The sequence below is a fragment of the Watersipora subatra genome, chromosome 3 (assembly GCF_963576615.1).
Source record: "Watersipora subatra chromosome 3, tzWatSuba1.1, whole genome shotgun sequence".
Taxonomy (NCBI): domain Eukaryota; kingdom Metazoa; phylum Bryozoa; class Gymnolaemata; order Cheilostomatida; family Watersiporidae; genus Watersipora; species Watersipora subatra.
This window is the reverse complement of record NC_088710.1, coordinates 46,023,313-46,041,476: the sequence shown is the minus strand read 5'-3', so window position 1 is coordinate 46,041,476 and position 18,164 is coordinate 46,023,313. Positions and strand designations below refer to the sequence as shown.

Below are 18,164 nucleotides of genomic sequence, written 5' to 3'. Positions count from 1 at the left end.
CGTTACAGTTAAAACCGGTTTGGTTGAAGTTGAAATTGCATCCCAACAGATAACAGCAGTAGATTTATCAGAAAAGGCAAGGCTCTATAAAATTATCGCTATTACACCTAACGTTTACGTGACATCGGCTATGTCTGACAATAGACTAATAATCATATCCTGGAAGAATGAAACACTCGAGTCAGACTCTATATGCTTAGGTGAAAGAGAGACTAAAGTAAGAACTGCATCTGAATGTAAACTCAAAATGCCGTACGGCTTGTTTTGGGATGAAAATAATTCATCTATAGTCGTTGGAGTTTATAAATATATACAGCGGCTAGAAGTGAACATAGGTGAGTAAATTTATCAAGTTAAACCACAGATAAAAATTATAGTAACTGACTATGAAAATCAATGAAAAATATGTTCTCGATACCAACTGAGGAATAATATTTAAATAATTAAATTAAAGTGCGGAAATATTACATTAATACAAACAGTAACAAGAATAACTGATGTCCTGAGAAACTTGAATGCATTGACGATCTTGGAGTTACTGAGAGTGTTATTACTGTTTAAACTCTGAAGTGATGTTAAGACCACTGTAGTATGTTAACATCATAGCTTAGGTTAACATACGGTAGTAGCTTATGTTACGATGTTGTTATTTACATAGTTGCTTATGCTAGGTTTTTCCCAATATTAACATAGTAGCTTAGGCTAAGGTGTTATCATACTACTATAATAGCTTTGGCTAGTATGTTATGATGCTAACCTAGTAGCTTGGGCTAAGATATTATGATGGTAAAATATTAGCTTTGACTAGGATATTATGATACTAACATAATAGCTTAGGCTAGAGTGTTTTGACACTAGCATAGTATCTTAGGCTAAGATTCTATCATTAGATTGGAAGGGCTTCCTTCCAATCTACATGACAAGGGCTGGTCCTTCATGGCAAGTTTTTTCCGAGTGAGTTCACCGTCCCTTAGCTTGATGAGCTCGCACAACTGGCAGTTTTTACAGGTTTGCCGGCTCAGCCCACTGGCATTACCATGTATTGGAAGCATGAAGCGTGGTCAGTTCAGAGTATGAACTTCCAATCATATAGATACAGTCGAAAGTTGTTCACAAACTTGACTATGGCCAGCAACTTTTTCCATGTGTTGCAGTAGTTCATCTTGACAGTCCTCAAGACCTTGCTGAAGTAGGCAATCTTCTACCTGTTCTGTTTTGAACTTGAGACAATACTGTCCTTACTCACATTCACCCGAATCTAGATCTAATATATACAACTGACCATGACCAGGTTATTCCAATACAGGTACTGAGGAGATGCATTTCTACTGATCATCAAAGGCGGCCTGCTTCTCCTCCTTCTCCTCCTCCTCCTCCTCCTATGTCCCTTCTCTGATTTCTCTGTCATATTGTGCAAAGGTTGTGCCAAAATGGTTAAGCTCAGAATGAACTGACAGTAATAACCTACCATGCCTAGGAAACCTTGCAGCTCTCTGAACTCCCTAAAGTTTAGTCACTTTCGGACCGCCCATGTTTTCTCAGGGTTAGTAGCCACTTTTTCTTTACTTACAACGTAGTTCAGGTAAAGAGTGTGCTGGCGACTAGAAAGTTAGCATTTGGCTAGCTTGAGCCCCGCTTTCTTTACTCATTTAAACACCTCTTCTAGTTTGTGCAAGTGCATGTCAAAATATGTTGCAATGACTGCGATGTCATCCAATGTCTGCCAATAGAAACCGTGCACTACCAGCTTTATCAGCCTCTAAAAGGTAGCTGAGACAGAAGTGAGTTTAAATGATAGGACTTTCCACTTCCACAAGCCAGAGTGGGTTGCAAACCCTGATTTTTTCTGAGCATCAGCATCTAAAGGCATTTGTCAGTAGTTACTGACAAAATCCAGCGTGCTAAAAAACTTGCTGAGCTAGCTAGCGGGAGTCAACACAGAGCTGCCAGTTCTAATCCTTCTTCTAAACCAACACCACAGGGGAACTCTTTTTAACTCTTCGCTAAAAAATCCTAAACTTGGCATTTTTCCTTGGTGTGCTTCTCAGGTCTGAGCCATTTTGGATATTGATGTTTTAACCGAGCTCCCTCCTTCAGTTGAATGAAGTGTTCAACTTCGGAGGTCTGGCCCACATTTCTTTCTATCATGCTGAATGGAGCCTGACAGCGCATCTGCAGTCTGGCTAATTTTTCAGCTTGTTCTGGCTTCTTACAGTTCTTTCTCACTGTTTGGAGTTGGTTCTCCTGGTGGGTTGGTACTTCTACCTACTGTTCTTTTCCATCCTTGGCTATAAAACTCGTGCGGGTGATGGGCGGTTCTTCATCAACCTGTTGGTCTTCTACTCCCACGTAAGTACTGACTGTGATGCCGGCTTGAAGTGCCAGATGGTTGATGAGCTTCAGACATGGCGTGACTACGCTTCCACTCAGCACAGGTCGGTTCAAACTTGCACCTTTTCTCGACACTCCAGTATCAGCATCAGAGTGCAGTAGTTTCAGGTGGTGAACCGACATGAAATGGTCATCTCGATCTGGGCCAGTACCACCATGTCTCTCACCACCTTCACCTTGCTAAGTAACAACTGCCAGTGTCTATCAGTGCATGTCAATGGTCATTCGTCGACAGAAGCCACGGGTTTGGCCAGAGGGGCCTTTTTCATCTTCATCGGGACTTGCTTCATCGGCTGCTGTACCAAAAGTACAGGCTGGCTGACAGTGTGGTCCTAGATCAACGCCACTTGTTTGGGAGCTCCTCTTCTACAAACCGGACAACCGGTTACTGGCATTTCCAGACCATATCTGAAGGAACTCCGTGCTAGCTTGTGCCGCATCAGACAGTGTAGCGGTAGGCATGGCCAGTAGATGCCATTGAAGGCCGAGGTTGTTTAGCATACTACAGAACATCTCCTTTGCGATGTTTGTCTGGTGAGAGTCTGGCAGATCGCCGTATGCCAACCCACCAAGCTGCTCTACTCAGACCGCATGCTCTTAAAAGGTGGTCTGCGCGGCTCTCCTCAGGCTACTCAGTTTAAACTGAGCCTCTCTAGAAAAGAGGCCAAGTGGAGGCCTAAGTACATCAAAGATGACTCCAACTTTGTTTGCCTGCCTGACTTTGATTTTCTGCATTCTTTTTAGAACTTCCCGTAGGTGTATCAGCCTGGCTGCCTTTGTTTAGCAGTTGGTTTTTGCTACTTCTTGGAATCGGCTTATGAAGTATTACCTGCATATTGAGGGGTTTTGAATGGGTGAGCCAGAACCAGAGTCTAAGGCACCGTCATCAGCTTCTTCAAAACCTCGGCCAGATGTGTTTTGTTTTTGGCCAGGCCGAAATTTTTACATTGAAGTCACCAATTTTTGCCTCAAACCTTTCAGAAAACTTAACACCGAGCTCCAAATCTTTTTAATACAAATTGATTTTTTAACTGAAATGGCTGTTATGAATTGATAGTACTCACTGTGTTAAATGAACTAGTTATTGACAAACTGATAAATAGTATCAATAATATTGATTTAATAAGTAGTAGTTCCTGCTCCATAGCCTTTGTTTGGCTATATTGAGATGCAAAGTGGAGCAAAAATTTTAGTCAACAAAATGTATTAGATAGCTAGTGTTGTAGAACTTTCTGTTTACATGTAGGTGACAGCGCTAATTTCACAACCCAGATACTACAATGGCCTACTACGGTGACAACATATTTGGCTTCATCTAATTATCCTAACTCCACAACTCTCAAATGTACGTATATCAGTTATATATTTCCAGTATATTAATATATTTTTATACCTTATATCAAATCTCAGTGTTTGTTGGTCTGTCGTCCATATGTCCAGTTATAGTGGTAAAGTTATAGGACATACTACGAAATAGTTGTTTCTATGAAATCAAACTAGAGGCTTGATCATGATTGTGTAAGAGATCATGACTCGTAATGACTATAAGTACAATTATTATAAGCTGTGGAAAGCTGGCCGCGTTGCTTAGCACTAGCGCTTGGCTTCACTTCCATGCATCCCCCAAATACACCGGTTCGATTTTTGTGGGTTGCAATCTTTCTTCTCAACACCCGGAAGGACGAACATGGCTCTTACTATAGTAAAGACTAAGACTAGCTTAATTTCCTCAAATTCATTGGATAGACTTAGCCAATGGCAACTAAACTATCTGCTACTGTTTATGAGCAGCATTAAATCTTAAACAAATTTGTAGCAATGTTTTTCAGCAATCTGTCTTAGCTTTGCTTCAAGTTTTCAAATATTTGAATTATGCATTGACCACACACAGAAATAAACAAATATCTACATTCAAAAGTTTGAATGGAAAAGGTTAATTATAAATAGATTATCTGCGCAAAAACTTTTATATCATGCAATGCTGGGCATTCACCTAGTACTATTATAAAAACAATAACAATAGTGTAGCTAACAGCCAGTAATAAATTTATATAGCTTGTTGTTGGCCTTCACACTGAGGTAATATATGAAGCCAATTGAGAAAACATCTATTATTAATGTTTAAGTGAAATATTATAGTGTTACACCTAGACATGACAGGGGAGACAATTAGCAGAGTTAATTGTGAGCTTACCTCAACCTTTAGTATTATTAACATAAACTCTTAGGTAGATGTAAGCTAACATAATTTAGAGATAACCAATAGGAATATAGCAAGTACAAGTAGCAGTGATACAGAAGACTAGGTAATTATAATCACTAATTTTCTATGTAGAAACTTTCTTATTTGTAATCTAACCTTGATAATATCATATAATAATTTCTCTTTAAATACATACTCTATGAAGAGGCATCATCTGTCATTCAGAAATGTTTAAATCGAAGTCACCAATTTTTGTCAGAGTAATATAAGTTCTGAGAAGCATACACGTAGCTCCAAATATTATTTATACAAATTAATTTTTTACCTGAAGTCGCCGCCATGAAATGGAAGTATTCACTGCGTTAAATAAAATTGCTATTGACAAACCAATAAATGATATCTATATTATTGATGTATTAATTAGTAGTTCCTGTTCATCAACCATTAGGTGAATATATTGAGGATGCAAAATGGAGCAAACATTTTAGTCAATAAATATGTATTAGATTACTATACTACTTTAGAGCTTTCTGTTTATATAAATAGTGTTATATATTATGAACATATTTATATATAAATCTTTTGCCTACATACATGTATATGCATAGGCGACAATGCCATTTTCACAACTCAGGTAACACAATGGCCTACATTAACTGTTGTTTCCATTACCGCGGCTCCAACTTTGGCTTTATTGCAGACTACATACACTACATCTTCACCTTTTAAATGTAAGTACATAAATTATATATTTTCAATATATTTAGATATATATGCTCAAGCTTTTCTGTGTGTGCGTGTGTGTGCGCGCGCGCGTGTGTGTAGCTCGGTATGTCCAGTCATAGCTATTAAGATCTTGTAATGAGGAATCCGTATCGCAGAAGATTTAATTTCGGAGCCTACCATTTGCCAGGCATATGCCTTACCAATTTAACTCCACGAGATTAATGAATTCATCAGGTGATATATGTCGTTATGTGGGTGAAAATGCGCTAGCGCTCACCGTTAGTTATGGCGCAACGTCATACTGTGTATTAGTAAGAGTTATAGATAACTAGCTTACTTAAATTATTCATTGGCAATGTGCCAAACTAATGGCAAGTGGCATTGTTTATAAGTTGAGTTTCTAAGTGTGGCATTGCTATTACTGTTTAAAAGCAGATTTTTAATAATTGTGCGACGGCGTGTATTCTGCTAGCATATATATATATATATATATTTATACTATAGTATATACATATATATACTATCATATATATACTATAATATATATATATATATATATACGATAAAACCTCTAATTGAACGCCATGGCACTCTATTTTTCAATCCTTCCTCTCCAGTGGCGGTCAATTGGAGGCGGCGTTCAAATAGAGACTGTTGTTATATTTTTCCACCGGCTCATCAGAATTTTGGAAAGATAAATATAGCCCTTTTTGGGTGAAGCGAATGTCGTCTATATTTTGCCCTCTTTTTCCGGTAGAGCGATATTAAACCTTTTGGATGCAGTAAACCTGCTAGCTTACCTCTAACTTGTCAAAGATCTCTAAATAAAATACGCATTGGGAAGCCCAGAGATATCTTTACCAGCTGATATCTATATTGCTTGCAATTAATCTGTGATGATATAGCCTGTGTCTTGCTTTGCAGTTTGTTAAAGCTTTCAATTTTTATTTCTTCCTAAACTTGAAGGCATATTTTTATTTTTTATTCGTATATAACAATGTTAAATGAAAGCTCTTTGCACTTATTAATATGTTTGCTACAGTTTGTATTGCAATAATAGCAGTTTCATGGTTTTAATAGTGCTTTCTCGTTGTGCTTTCTGAAAGCTTGTTGCTTATCGGTACCCATAGTTTTTTCATATAAAGCTTTCTCTTTTGTTCCTGTCAAGATGAATGCAGCTAATATAGTTTATGTCAATAAACTGAATATTCAAACTTATAAACAACAGATTATGGGCCAAGTTAACCCATTAAATACTATATCAAAGAACTGTAGATGAGGAAAGCTGGACTATAGATAAGCTAAGCAGTGATAAATACGCCACATGGAAGTTCAAACTCAAACACCTACACATAGCTAAGGACTCATTTGGATACGTGGATGGCACCAATACTCTGGAGGATGATGATAACGCTGCCGCTAAAGCTGAGTACAAAAAGAAGTCAAGCAAAGCTTTTTCCCCACATGATGCTTTCTGTCAGTGATAATCTTGTTTATCTCATCAGTGAATGTGAAGACCCAGGAGTTGCATGGAACAAGCGGAGAGCTCACTTTAAACGTGATACACTGGCGAATAAATTATTTCTCAAGAAACGGTAATTTAGAATGGTTATGAACAATGGTTCATCAATTGAAATCCGAGGTCATAGATATTACAACAGTAACTCAAGTCCACATCAGACCAAAATATCTACGCACGATGATAATAGCAAAAATGATGAATCAGCATTTACTGTGTTGGATGCCGATGTTGATTCTCAAAGATGGCTGATCGACAGCGGCGCTACCAGTTACATGGCTAAAAATAAAGCTGTTTTTTTGTCATTATTTTAAGCTAGATTCACCAGAGTATGTTGTTGTTGTTGCCGATGGGTCTCAAGCTCAAGTAGTCGGAAAAGGTATTGTACAGCTGCAAATAAAAATTCATAAAAATAAAACTAGACGTGCTACACTTTACAATGTACTACACATACCTCGTCTACACGGAAATCTATTTTCTGTAAAAATAGCTGCATAAAGAGGACATATAGTACAGTTTGGACATTTGCGATGCTGGCTTACTATCAAAGAAAGATGGTAATAGCATTCGGATCATCAGTAAACGGGCTATACTATTTCGATGTTGAGTCTGCAATTTATACTGCTCATGCTGCCGTGTCTTCCTCCCTCCTGTGGCATCAACGTCTCGCTCATGTAAACATAGATAGCTTCAAAAACAGGAATCATTGGCATGAAAATGGTTGTAATGTTACCGGCGAAATAGGTGTCTGTTAAGCTTGCGTGAAAGGTAATATGTCTCGCCGGCCATTTCAAACTGACCATGTCATTAAATCAAGTAGGATTCTTCAATTAGTAAATACGGATGTGTGGTAGCAAGTATTTTGTTTAATTTATTGATGATTTTAGTAGGCATGTGCATGTATATTTTTACGTGACAAAATCTAGAATGTTCCAGGCCTTTAGAACTTATGAATCATTAGTGGCATATCAAACTGGACAGACTATAGGTACACTTAAAGTGATTGTGGAGGATAATATACAACTAATGACTTTGAGAGTTACCTGCTAGCCTAAGGTATACATCTTCAAGTCACCTCTCGCTATTTTCACATTTTGGGCCGAGGCAATATCTGCCGCGGTATACATTCGGAATCGCCTCCCCATATGAGCACTTGAATGGAATACAACTCCTTATGAAGAGTGGAACAACAAAAAACCTGTCCTTGGGGCTTGGGCACATGAAAATTTTTGGATGTCTGACCTACATGTAGAGCCCACATACCTGATCAGCTGAGACGTAAGCTTGATGAATAAGCAGAATCAATGGTATTTGTGGGGTATAGCCTTAGGTCTAAAGCCTACTGACTCTACGACCCTATCACTAATAATAGTGCTTTCTCATTGTGCTCTTTGAAAGCTTGTTGTTTATTGGTACCCATAGTTTTTTCATATAAAGCTTTCTCTTTGTTCTCAACCATCAAGATGATTGCAGCTAATAAAGTTTTTGTCAATAAACTGAATACTCAAACTTTATAAACAACAGTTTGCAGCCAAAAAGAGCTTTTTATGTGCAATAGAAGAAGAGTTATGAGTGTGATCCATTGTAAGCCGTGTTGAGATAACGGCAAGGATGCTATTATATAATATGCTGTAAAGCTGCATATTTGTAAGTTACAGAATGATAATCAATCAAATGCTACAAACATAGGTAGCATTTGACATAAACGAGTGACATAAACGAACCATACTTACATGTATATTACAAGCACAAACAAAAATTAACGTTTTTAAAACAAAAATATTTGCTTTGTTTGCTTGGATAACTGTGTTGTGATTTATGCTTTCGATGAAACTAGCTTTTTACAGTTGTCCATAACCTTTCACGATGTCTTCTGACATCAACTTTTCTTCTGCACTACTAAACTAGTCAATATTAGCATTCAAACAATTTCTGGCAGAGTAATGTTTTTGCGCGAAGTACCTATTTAGCGCAAATGCAATTCGTAAAAGTTTTGCTAGCTAAACGCAAAAAGAATAATTCTATTATTAAATATTCTATATGAACAAAATTCTATGAAGTGTTGAAGTCACTTTTTACAGCGCTAGTTGATGAAGTAAAACCATTATGAATTGGAAATGAGGCTATTTTGTTCCGCTACTATGGATGACAGGTGGTAGCCCATGTTTTAGATTTAGGATGGAGCACAATGGAACAATGTATCACGTTCTACACAACCTTTGGCATCTTGTTGGTGGGGATAGCAGGTGTGGTCATCGCACTACTGCGAGTTAGAAATATGGCTCGACAAACCAGGTATACTTTAAGATAAGAGATAGAGACAATTTTAAATCATTAGCAAAATGCATAATCTAAAAATATAATTAAAATAATGAATGAAGAATTGAAAGGATGAAGACATTCTATAAAATTGCACAGAAATAGATTAATCTTTTTTCCATTTGCAATTATAGATGTCTTTTTAAACCTGCTAGCATTATTTATTTATTATATTGAAGAGAGAAGAATCTAACCATTCCTTTTGAATGTGTATGATATGAACATTCACAATAACAGTGGTTATAGATGTTTACAGTGACTGATGATATACACTATAATAATAACAGAGAATATACACTATTATAATAATAGAGGAGATAGACTATTATAATAACAGAAGATATAGACTATTATATTAACAGAAGATATAGACTATTATAATAACAGAGGATATACACTATTATAATAACAGAGGATATAGATTATTATAATAACAGAGGATATAGACTATTATAATAACAGAGGATATAGACTATTATAATAACAGAGGATATAGACTATTATAATAACAGAAGATATAGACTATTATAATAACAGAGGATATGGACTATTATAATAACAGATGATATAGACTATTATAATAACAGAGGATATAGACTATTATAATAACAGAGGATATAGACTATTATAATAACAGATGATATAGACTATTATAATAACAGAGGATATAGACTATTATAATAATAGAGGAGATAGACTATTATAATAACAGAGGATATAGATTATTATAATAACAGAGGATATAGACTATTATAATAACAGAGGATATAGACTATTATAATAACAGAGGATATAGACTATTATAATAACAGAAGATATAGACTATTATAATAACAGAGGATATGGACTATTATAATAACAGATGATATAGACTATTATAATAACAGAGGATATAGACTATTATAATAACAGAGGATATAGACTATTATAATAACAGATGATATAGACTATTATAATAACAGAGGATATAGACTATTATAATAACAGATGATATAGACTATTATAATAACAGAGGATATAGACTACTATAATACCAGAGGATATAGACTATTATAAGAGCAGAAGATGTAGACTATTATAATAACATATGATATACACTATTATCTTAACAGAGGATATAGACTATTATAATAACAGAAGATATAGGCTCCTATAATAACAGAGGATATAAAATACTATAATAACCGAGAATATAAACTATTATAATAACAGAGGATATAGACTACTATAATAACAGAGGATATAGACTACTATAATAACAGAGGATATAGACTATTATAAGAGCAGAAGATGTAGACTATTATAATAACATATGATATACACTATTATCTTAACAGAGGATATAGACTATTATAATAACAGAAGATATAGGCTCCTATAATAACAGAGGATATAAAATACTATAATAACCGAGGATATAAACTATTATAATAACAGAGGATATAGACTACTATAATAACATATGATATACACTATTATATTAACAGAGGATATAGACTACTATAATAACAGAGACTATAGACTACTATAATAACAGAGGATATAGACTATTATAATAACAGAGGATATAAACTATTATAATAACAGAGGAAATACACTATTATAATAACATATGATATACACTATTATAATAACAGAGGATATAGACTATTATAATAACAGAGAATATAGACTACTATAATAACAGAGGATATAAACTATTATAATAACAGATGATATAGACTATTATAATAACTGAGGATATAGACTATTGTAATAACAGAGGATATAGACTACTATAATAACAGAGGATATAGACTATTTAATAACAGAGGATATAGACTATTATAATAACAGAGGAAATACACTATTATAATAACATATGATATACACTATTGTAATAACAGAGGATATAGACTATTATAATAACAGAGAATATAGACTACTATAATAACAGAGGATATAGACTATTATAATAACTGAGGATATAGACTATTGTAATAACAGAGGATATAGACTACTATAATAACAGAGGATATAGACTATTATAATAATCGATGATATAGACTATCATAATGACAAAGGATATAGACTATTATAATAACAGATGATTTAGACTATTATAATAACAGAGGAAATACACTATTATAATAACAGATTATATAGACTATTATAGTAACAGAGGATATAGACTATTATAATAACAGAGACTATAGACTACTATAATAACAGAGGATATAGACTATTATAATAACAGAGGATATAGACTATTATAATAACGGAGGATATAAACTATTATAATAACATAGGATATAGACTATTATAATAACAGACAGACTATATAAGTAAAGAATTTATTAATACAGATTATAACTACAGATCGTAGAATGAACAATCTTATTAGAGTTTAATTGTCTTTGAATTCTAAAAGTTACCTAAAAAGGCATGTAAAGTTCTTCTCCATTATGAAATGAGAACCTTTGGAGCTACTACATTATATATACATTATATATCCTGATATCCTATATCATTTATCATTTTTTTGAAGAAATATATTTTAACTTTCACAAAACATTGTTAAATTGACAATGTGAAGTTTAGATTTAAAAATATTCTAATAGTGCTAAGGTAAATGAATAATTGCTAATGGCATATCTAATGTTAGTTCAAACTATTATTTTCAGGTGTGAAATGAGACCCCAAATACGACACCCATCAAGTAGACTACCTAGGCAGCCTCAAATTATTATACCAAGCCATACTACCACTATTGATCCTTATGGAGGTGAAATTATAATAAGCAGCTGCCACTCATCCTCCCAGCCAGATACGCTGTCATCATGCATCAGCACACCATTGATCCCTCAACGAACTCCAATTCACCGAATCGAACCCGAGTATACTCCAATGGGAAACACAAATTATTATAATCATCGTTTCCATAACAACCAGCATGCCTGTGCACCTACAACTTTATGATCTTCTTTTAAAAAGCGAAACATAAAATATGTAGAAAGACTTCCACATTAAACTTTGTGAGCCATTTTGTTAGCCAAATGCTTATCAATCATATTTACCAAGTACTAACTTTGCTAGTTTGTCAATAACACAGAGAAAGTGACAAGCTATTCCTGTTAAAACAGCGCTTTATGACAGGTAAACATTTCTTATTTTTTATATTCTTCCCATTTATTTACTTTTTTATCTCTTGTATTATTTTTCATATTATTCATGGACAGCCTGATATGGCTACCACGATTTTTGCATTAGATCGTACAAATCTACTTGAATAGAGCTGTATTGTATTTTACCTCTCTCTATTTTCAAAAACAATCAAACCTGATTTCCCACATTGTCTATATATGAATGTAACATGACAGCTATATATTTGACTATTTTTTCGCTTATTTTGCGTTTTTAGTATTTGGTGTTAGTAAAAAATATGATAGGTGGAACTCTAATTGATGATTTACGTAGCGGAATAAAAACTTATGGAATGCGCGCCACTCTATCTGCTTTCAAGACCTGGAGTCATGTGACACAATGAATAAGTATTGAACTTATTATGTTTAGAATATGATGTTTGAACTGATCAAAGAATATGATAATAGCCTTTCCTTAAGGGAGGAGAAACTTCCCCTACTTTATACAAACACTGTGCATTTAAATTAGGGCCTTCCCCATATTTCCAACATGTCATGCTTATAGGCTAACACTATTATTTCAATGGTACAGGACCGTGTGAATAGCATATAAAAAGACCATATAAAAGAGACAGCCAGATTTTCACCATCCAGTAATATCCAGAGTTGTTTGTGTTAGCATTGGCTTCAGTAAGTAGGGTCTGTTTGTTTAGCATTGAAAAAGTTGAAGTTCAGTAAAATAGTTAGAAATACATACTAAAACTTAGCTTTAAGTATGTGTTTAGTAAGCTAATATATGTCTGCCTCGAAAGTAAAAGCTCCCTACGGTACGTGCTGCACATATTACATTGTAACGTTACATTTTATTGCAGATCATAACTAGTAAATATATTAAAGTTACTGAAGATAATTATAGTTACTAAGGTTAACATATTATTTGTTACCAATTGTTAATATGTACAGCATGTATATAAAATTTTGATGATTTTTACTAAGAGGTGTTTACATTAGATATTTACATTGCGTTTCTATACTCCTCTGTACAAAATGTTCACCTTACAGTACCAACACTGGAAGGAATTAAAATTGTATGGTGAGGGTCCATTGTATAGAGAAGGATAGGGACGAGAGCTGCCGATTTGAAGTTAAAAACTATTTCTTTATTTTTATTCATTAATATTGAAGGGATTAGTTGAAGCAATAAAACCCTTGGTTATACGCCAACCAATGATAGGTAAGCAATGCTTTAATAAAAGAAGTGATGTCGTAACTCCTATTAATATGTTGATTTAAGCTAAGTTCTTGTTTAAATCTTTCAGAAAGCTGAAGCATTGACGATTGATCTAATGACTCATAGAAATGAAACTGCTGTTTGCTCTGCTAATATTTAACATGACGATAGGTCTGAGAGCTTTTCAATATGTTCAATGAGTGTGTTCACCGATACCTTAAAGTCATGCATCACTCTTTAAGTGTCCTAAGAAGTGCCTGGAGCTACATTTGCAGCGCAGCTGAACAGCCATGTTTGAGGTAAGACAGAAAGGATATTTAACTTACAAAATTTCAAATGAAAGTGTCACCCATTGCTATATGGAAGTTAAAATAAAAAAGAATGTATTTTTTAATACATCAATTTTAATAAACTTGTGTATTGTAGATTACTCATGACATTAAGTGCTGTATCATCAAATTATAAACATTTATATGAGGCTCATCTGTTCAGCAAATAAAATACATTTCCTTTGCTACATAATAGACTTTTAGTATTAATAGAGGGAAATTGTCTCTTGCGCCTAGCAGAAAAGGGGAGACAACTTCACATTTATCTGTTATTGATGCGATGAGAGCTTATACTTCAATCACTGAGTATACTTTGATATTTTTACTAAATAATCAGTATAAGACAGGGCAATCATGGAGGGTCTGTAGGTTTGTGCAAAGATGAAAATTTGCTCGATTGACTAGAGGATAATGTTGATGAGCATGCATAGATGTTATTCTATAATCGATAATCAGCTGTCAAATGTTTTAATGCATGATTTAAAAACTTCATGTTATATATTGACCTTTTTCTCTGAATTGTTTGTCTGTCTTTAACACTGATCACTAGTCAGACTAACTTAATCAAATGAATTCCATGGAGTAAAAGTATTTTTCACTTTTATATTGAACACGTTTATATATTTATATGTATAATCATGTATATATTTATGTAGCATATATATATATATATATATATATAAAAACATTGTTTCCTCACCCCGGATACCCCGTATGGGTGGTAAATTCTGCTCTAACTCGGGTCTCCTACCAGAGACCTGGGAGTTTGAGCACTCGCCTCAAGATCTTAGCTGTTCCCAATAGCGCATTTTTCTGCAACTCACCTGAGTTGATTGTTGTTGGTATTTGGGCAAGCCACATTGTATGCGCCGGTGTTATTGCGCCCAGTGCCCCAATGACTACTGGAATTACAGTTGTTCTTACATTCAAGCATTTTTCAATCTTTTCTCCAAGAGGGAGATATTTCTCTACCTTTTCTTTTTCTTTGCTGGCTATATTGTAGTCATTGGGTACTGCTATATCTATTATAGTAGCCCTCTTGTTCTCCTTGTCTACCACCACTATATCTGGTTGGTTTGCTAGGACATGCTTGTCAGTTTGGATGTAGAAGTCCCAGAGGATCTTAGCACGGTCATTTTCATTCACCTTACCAAGAGCTTCCCACCAGTGTTGTGGTTTATTAAGGCCATACTCGTCACATAGACTTCTATACACAATACCTACGACATGATTATGCCGCTCAGTGTATGCGTTCCCTGCTAGCTGTCTGCATCCACTGATGATGTGTTGGATGGTCTCAGGTGCATCTTTGAACACTCCGCATTTAGGATCGTCTCTAATGTGATAGATTTTCATTTGGAGTTGCCTTGTTGGGAGCACTTGCTCCTGGGCTGCCATGATTAGCGACTCTGTATTGGCTGTTAGGTTTCCTTTGTTCAGCCACATATATGTCTGGTGAAGATCGCCAACCTTAGATATTTGTTGGTGGTAAGCACCATGAAGAGGTTTCGTGTCCCAGTCAATTTCCTCATCATCAGGACATAGGTCCGTTGTAAGAGCAGCCGATTGAAATTCAGCTAGCAACTTATCTGAGATGGCCATGGAGGCTGCATATGCTTTGATGCTTTGCTCCTCCTCTTTCACTGTCTGCTGTACACTTTTGAGTCCCCTACCGCCATCTTTCCTATCAAGATACAATTTAGTAGTATCAGATTTTGGGTGGAGTGCTACATGCATGGTCAGCAATTCACGAGTTGCTATATCTGTTTCTTTGATGGCTTCCTCAGTCCACTTTATTATGCCTGTTGGATATCTTATTACTGGCAGTGCATAGGTATTTATTGCCATGATTTGTTTCTTGGCATTCGATAATGGCTTTGTGACGTACCTCGGCTTCGTGGTTGATGTTGCTTTGCATAATCCCCAAGTACTTGTACCCTTCTTCTATATCTTTGATGGTACCATTTGGCATTCTTAGGCCATCTGTGAGCATAGAATAGCCTTTCTTAAGAATTAGCCTTCCACATTTCTCAATACCGAAGGTCATTCCGATGTCCTTGCTGTATACCTGAGTGAGGTGTATTAGCGAATCAATGTCCCTTTCTTTGTTAGCGTACAGCTTGATGTCATCTATGTAGAAGAGGTGGTTTATCTTGGTGCCGCTCTTAAACTGGTACCCATATTGAGTCTCCTCCAGCATATTGCTTAGAGGGTTTAGGCATATGCAGAAGAGCAGCGGTGATAAGGAGTCACCTTGATAGATGCCTCGCTTAATTTGTACACTCGCCAGCTTTTTGCCATTAGCCTCCAGTTCCGTCTTCCATTTGGTCATTGATATCTTGATGAATGCCAGAAGAGCAGGGTGAACATTGTACATACTGAGGCACTCAAATATCCAACTATGGGGAATTGAGTCATAGGCCTTTTTGTAGTCAATCCAAGCCATGGCAAGATTGGTTTGCCTTCTCCTGCTGTCTTGACAGACCGTCCGATCCACCAGTAACTGATGTTTAGCTCATCGGGTGTTGCGCCCAATTCCTTTCTGAGCACTGGTCATATAGTGACTCATGTGCTCTTCCAGTTTGTCTGCAACTATTCCTGAGAGCAGTTTCCAAGTGGTGGGCAAGCACGTTATTGGTCGATAGTTTTTGGGAATCGGCCCCTGCTTTGGATCTTTTATCAGAAGTACAGTTCGTCCTTTGGTCAGCCATTCTAGATGGTCACCTTGTTCTATTAGGCATTCCATCTGCTTAGCCATGCTAGTGTGAAGTGATGTCAATTTCTTTAACCAGAAGGCTTGAATCATGTCATGGCCAGGTGCTGCCCAGTTCTTCATACGCTGCACTCTGCACTTGATGTCCTCTTTGCTGATGGTGAGTCTTTGCTGAGCCACAGTGTGTTGATGGTTCTCTTTAAGCCTCTAATCCCAATTTGCAGTGGTGTTATGAGTAGTCTCTTTCTCCCAGATGTCCTTCCAGAACTTTGAAGTGCTAGATCGGGGAGGCTCAGACATTGGCCTCTGCAGTTCACCTTTGAACTGGGAATACACTCTAGATGGATTATTGATGAACAGTTTGTTCATTCTCTTGTTATCCCGCTCTTTGGTGTACCGCTTCAGTCATACCGAGAGTGCTACTAACTGCTGTTTGGCAGATTCTAGAGCTTCTATTGTGGCTTCCCTTTTTGGACGCTCCAAACTGTGGTTAGATCTTTCACTGAGCCTACTAATTTTCTTCACTGAGCCTACTAAGTCCTTGATCCTATTTTGTAGCCTCAGCTGCCAGGATGGAATGGCTTGAAGCCTTGTTGGCATTGGCTTAATATCCATCTCCTCCAAGATGACGGTTGCTGTACTGTAGATTAAGGCATTAGTCTCACTGATTGATCTAGTTGAGATTGACTCCAGTGCCATGTTAATGTCTTCTAACAGCTTCTTAGGTATGGCCTTGCTAACTCTTCGTAGTGGTACCCTGCTTCCATAATCATTAGCAGCTGACATCTTGTTGATGATATTTTCCGCAAGCTCTCTCACCCTTGGGTCAAGGTCCAAGTGCACGTCTTCTTCAACCCGTGAGTCAACACATGATCGTGTATGCGTGACAGTATGTGTTGATATGCACTCCTCGTTGGTTGAGGTTACTTGGGTGAACTGTTCCCTAATTTCATCTACCTCAAGTTCCGATATGAGGTGCCCCTTGATTATGTTACTCCTCTGAGCTACAAGTTGCTTAGCGGCTAGTGGCAACTCAGGGCGCATGTTTATCCACAGTTGCCGCATCCTTCCCATGTAGCCCCACTTTTGAGGTTCACTCATAAAGTAGCACTGCATGAGGTCCGTGTTAACAGTCCGAGTCCATTTCATCCGTTTTGAACCAGTAGCCCATTTTTCACTGCCTTGTCCTGGTTCAGCTACAGGCAGCGCGGACCTTGTTTGACCGGGCGACGTCCAAGCCGGCATGGCTTTGGTTATTGCACTCATCATAGAGGTTGTAGACGTTATACAAGCAAGGGTCTTGTCCAAGGACCACCAGAAAAGTGCAGTTGTTAGGGTTTGAACTGAGGACCTAATGATCACGGCCCCGATACCTTACCAACTGCGCTATCTGTCCTGTATATATATATAATATATAATATATATTATATATATAAATATATATATTTTATTATTATTTTTTATACATATATATATATATATTTATATATATTTATTTATATATATTTATATATATTTATTTATATATATACGTAGCTTAGAGTACTTTTTTGGTTAATTACTGGAAGTTTCATGTTTTGCAGTCATCAAGTTGTAGGTCTCGACTCATCA

At 36.1% G+C, this 18,164-nt stretch overlaps 1 protein-coding gene across 1 annotated transcript in view; it reads left to right on the top strand.

Moving 5' to 3' along the window:
- The window catches only part of LOC137391539 (uncharacterized), a 32,081-nt gene extending 19,522 nt beyond the window's left edge, over positions 1-12,559 (top strand). The window contains exons 5-8 of the mRNA XM_068078043.1: positions 3,638-3,736; positions 5,269-5,325; positions 9,011-9,134; positions 11,822-12,559. Coding sequence (XP_067934144.1) covers positions 3,638-3,736; positions 5,269-5,325; positions 9,011-9,134; positions 11,822-12,116 — 575 coding nt within the window. The 3' untranslated portion in view covers positions 12,117-12,559. The remainder of the gene's footprint in view (positions 1-3,637; positions 3,737-5,268; positions 5,326-9,010; positions 9,135-11,821) is intronic.
- The last annotated feature ends 5,605 nt before the right edge of the window (positions 12,560-18,164 follow it).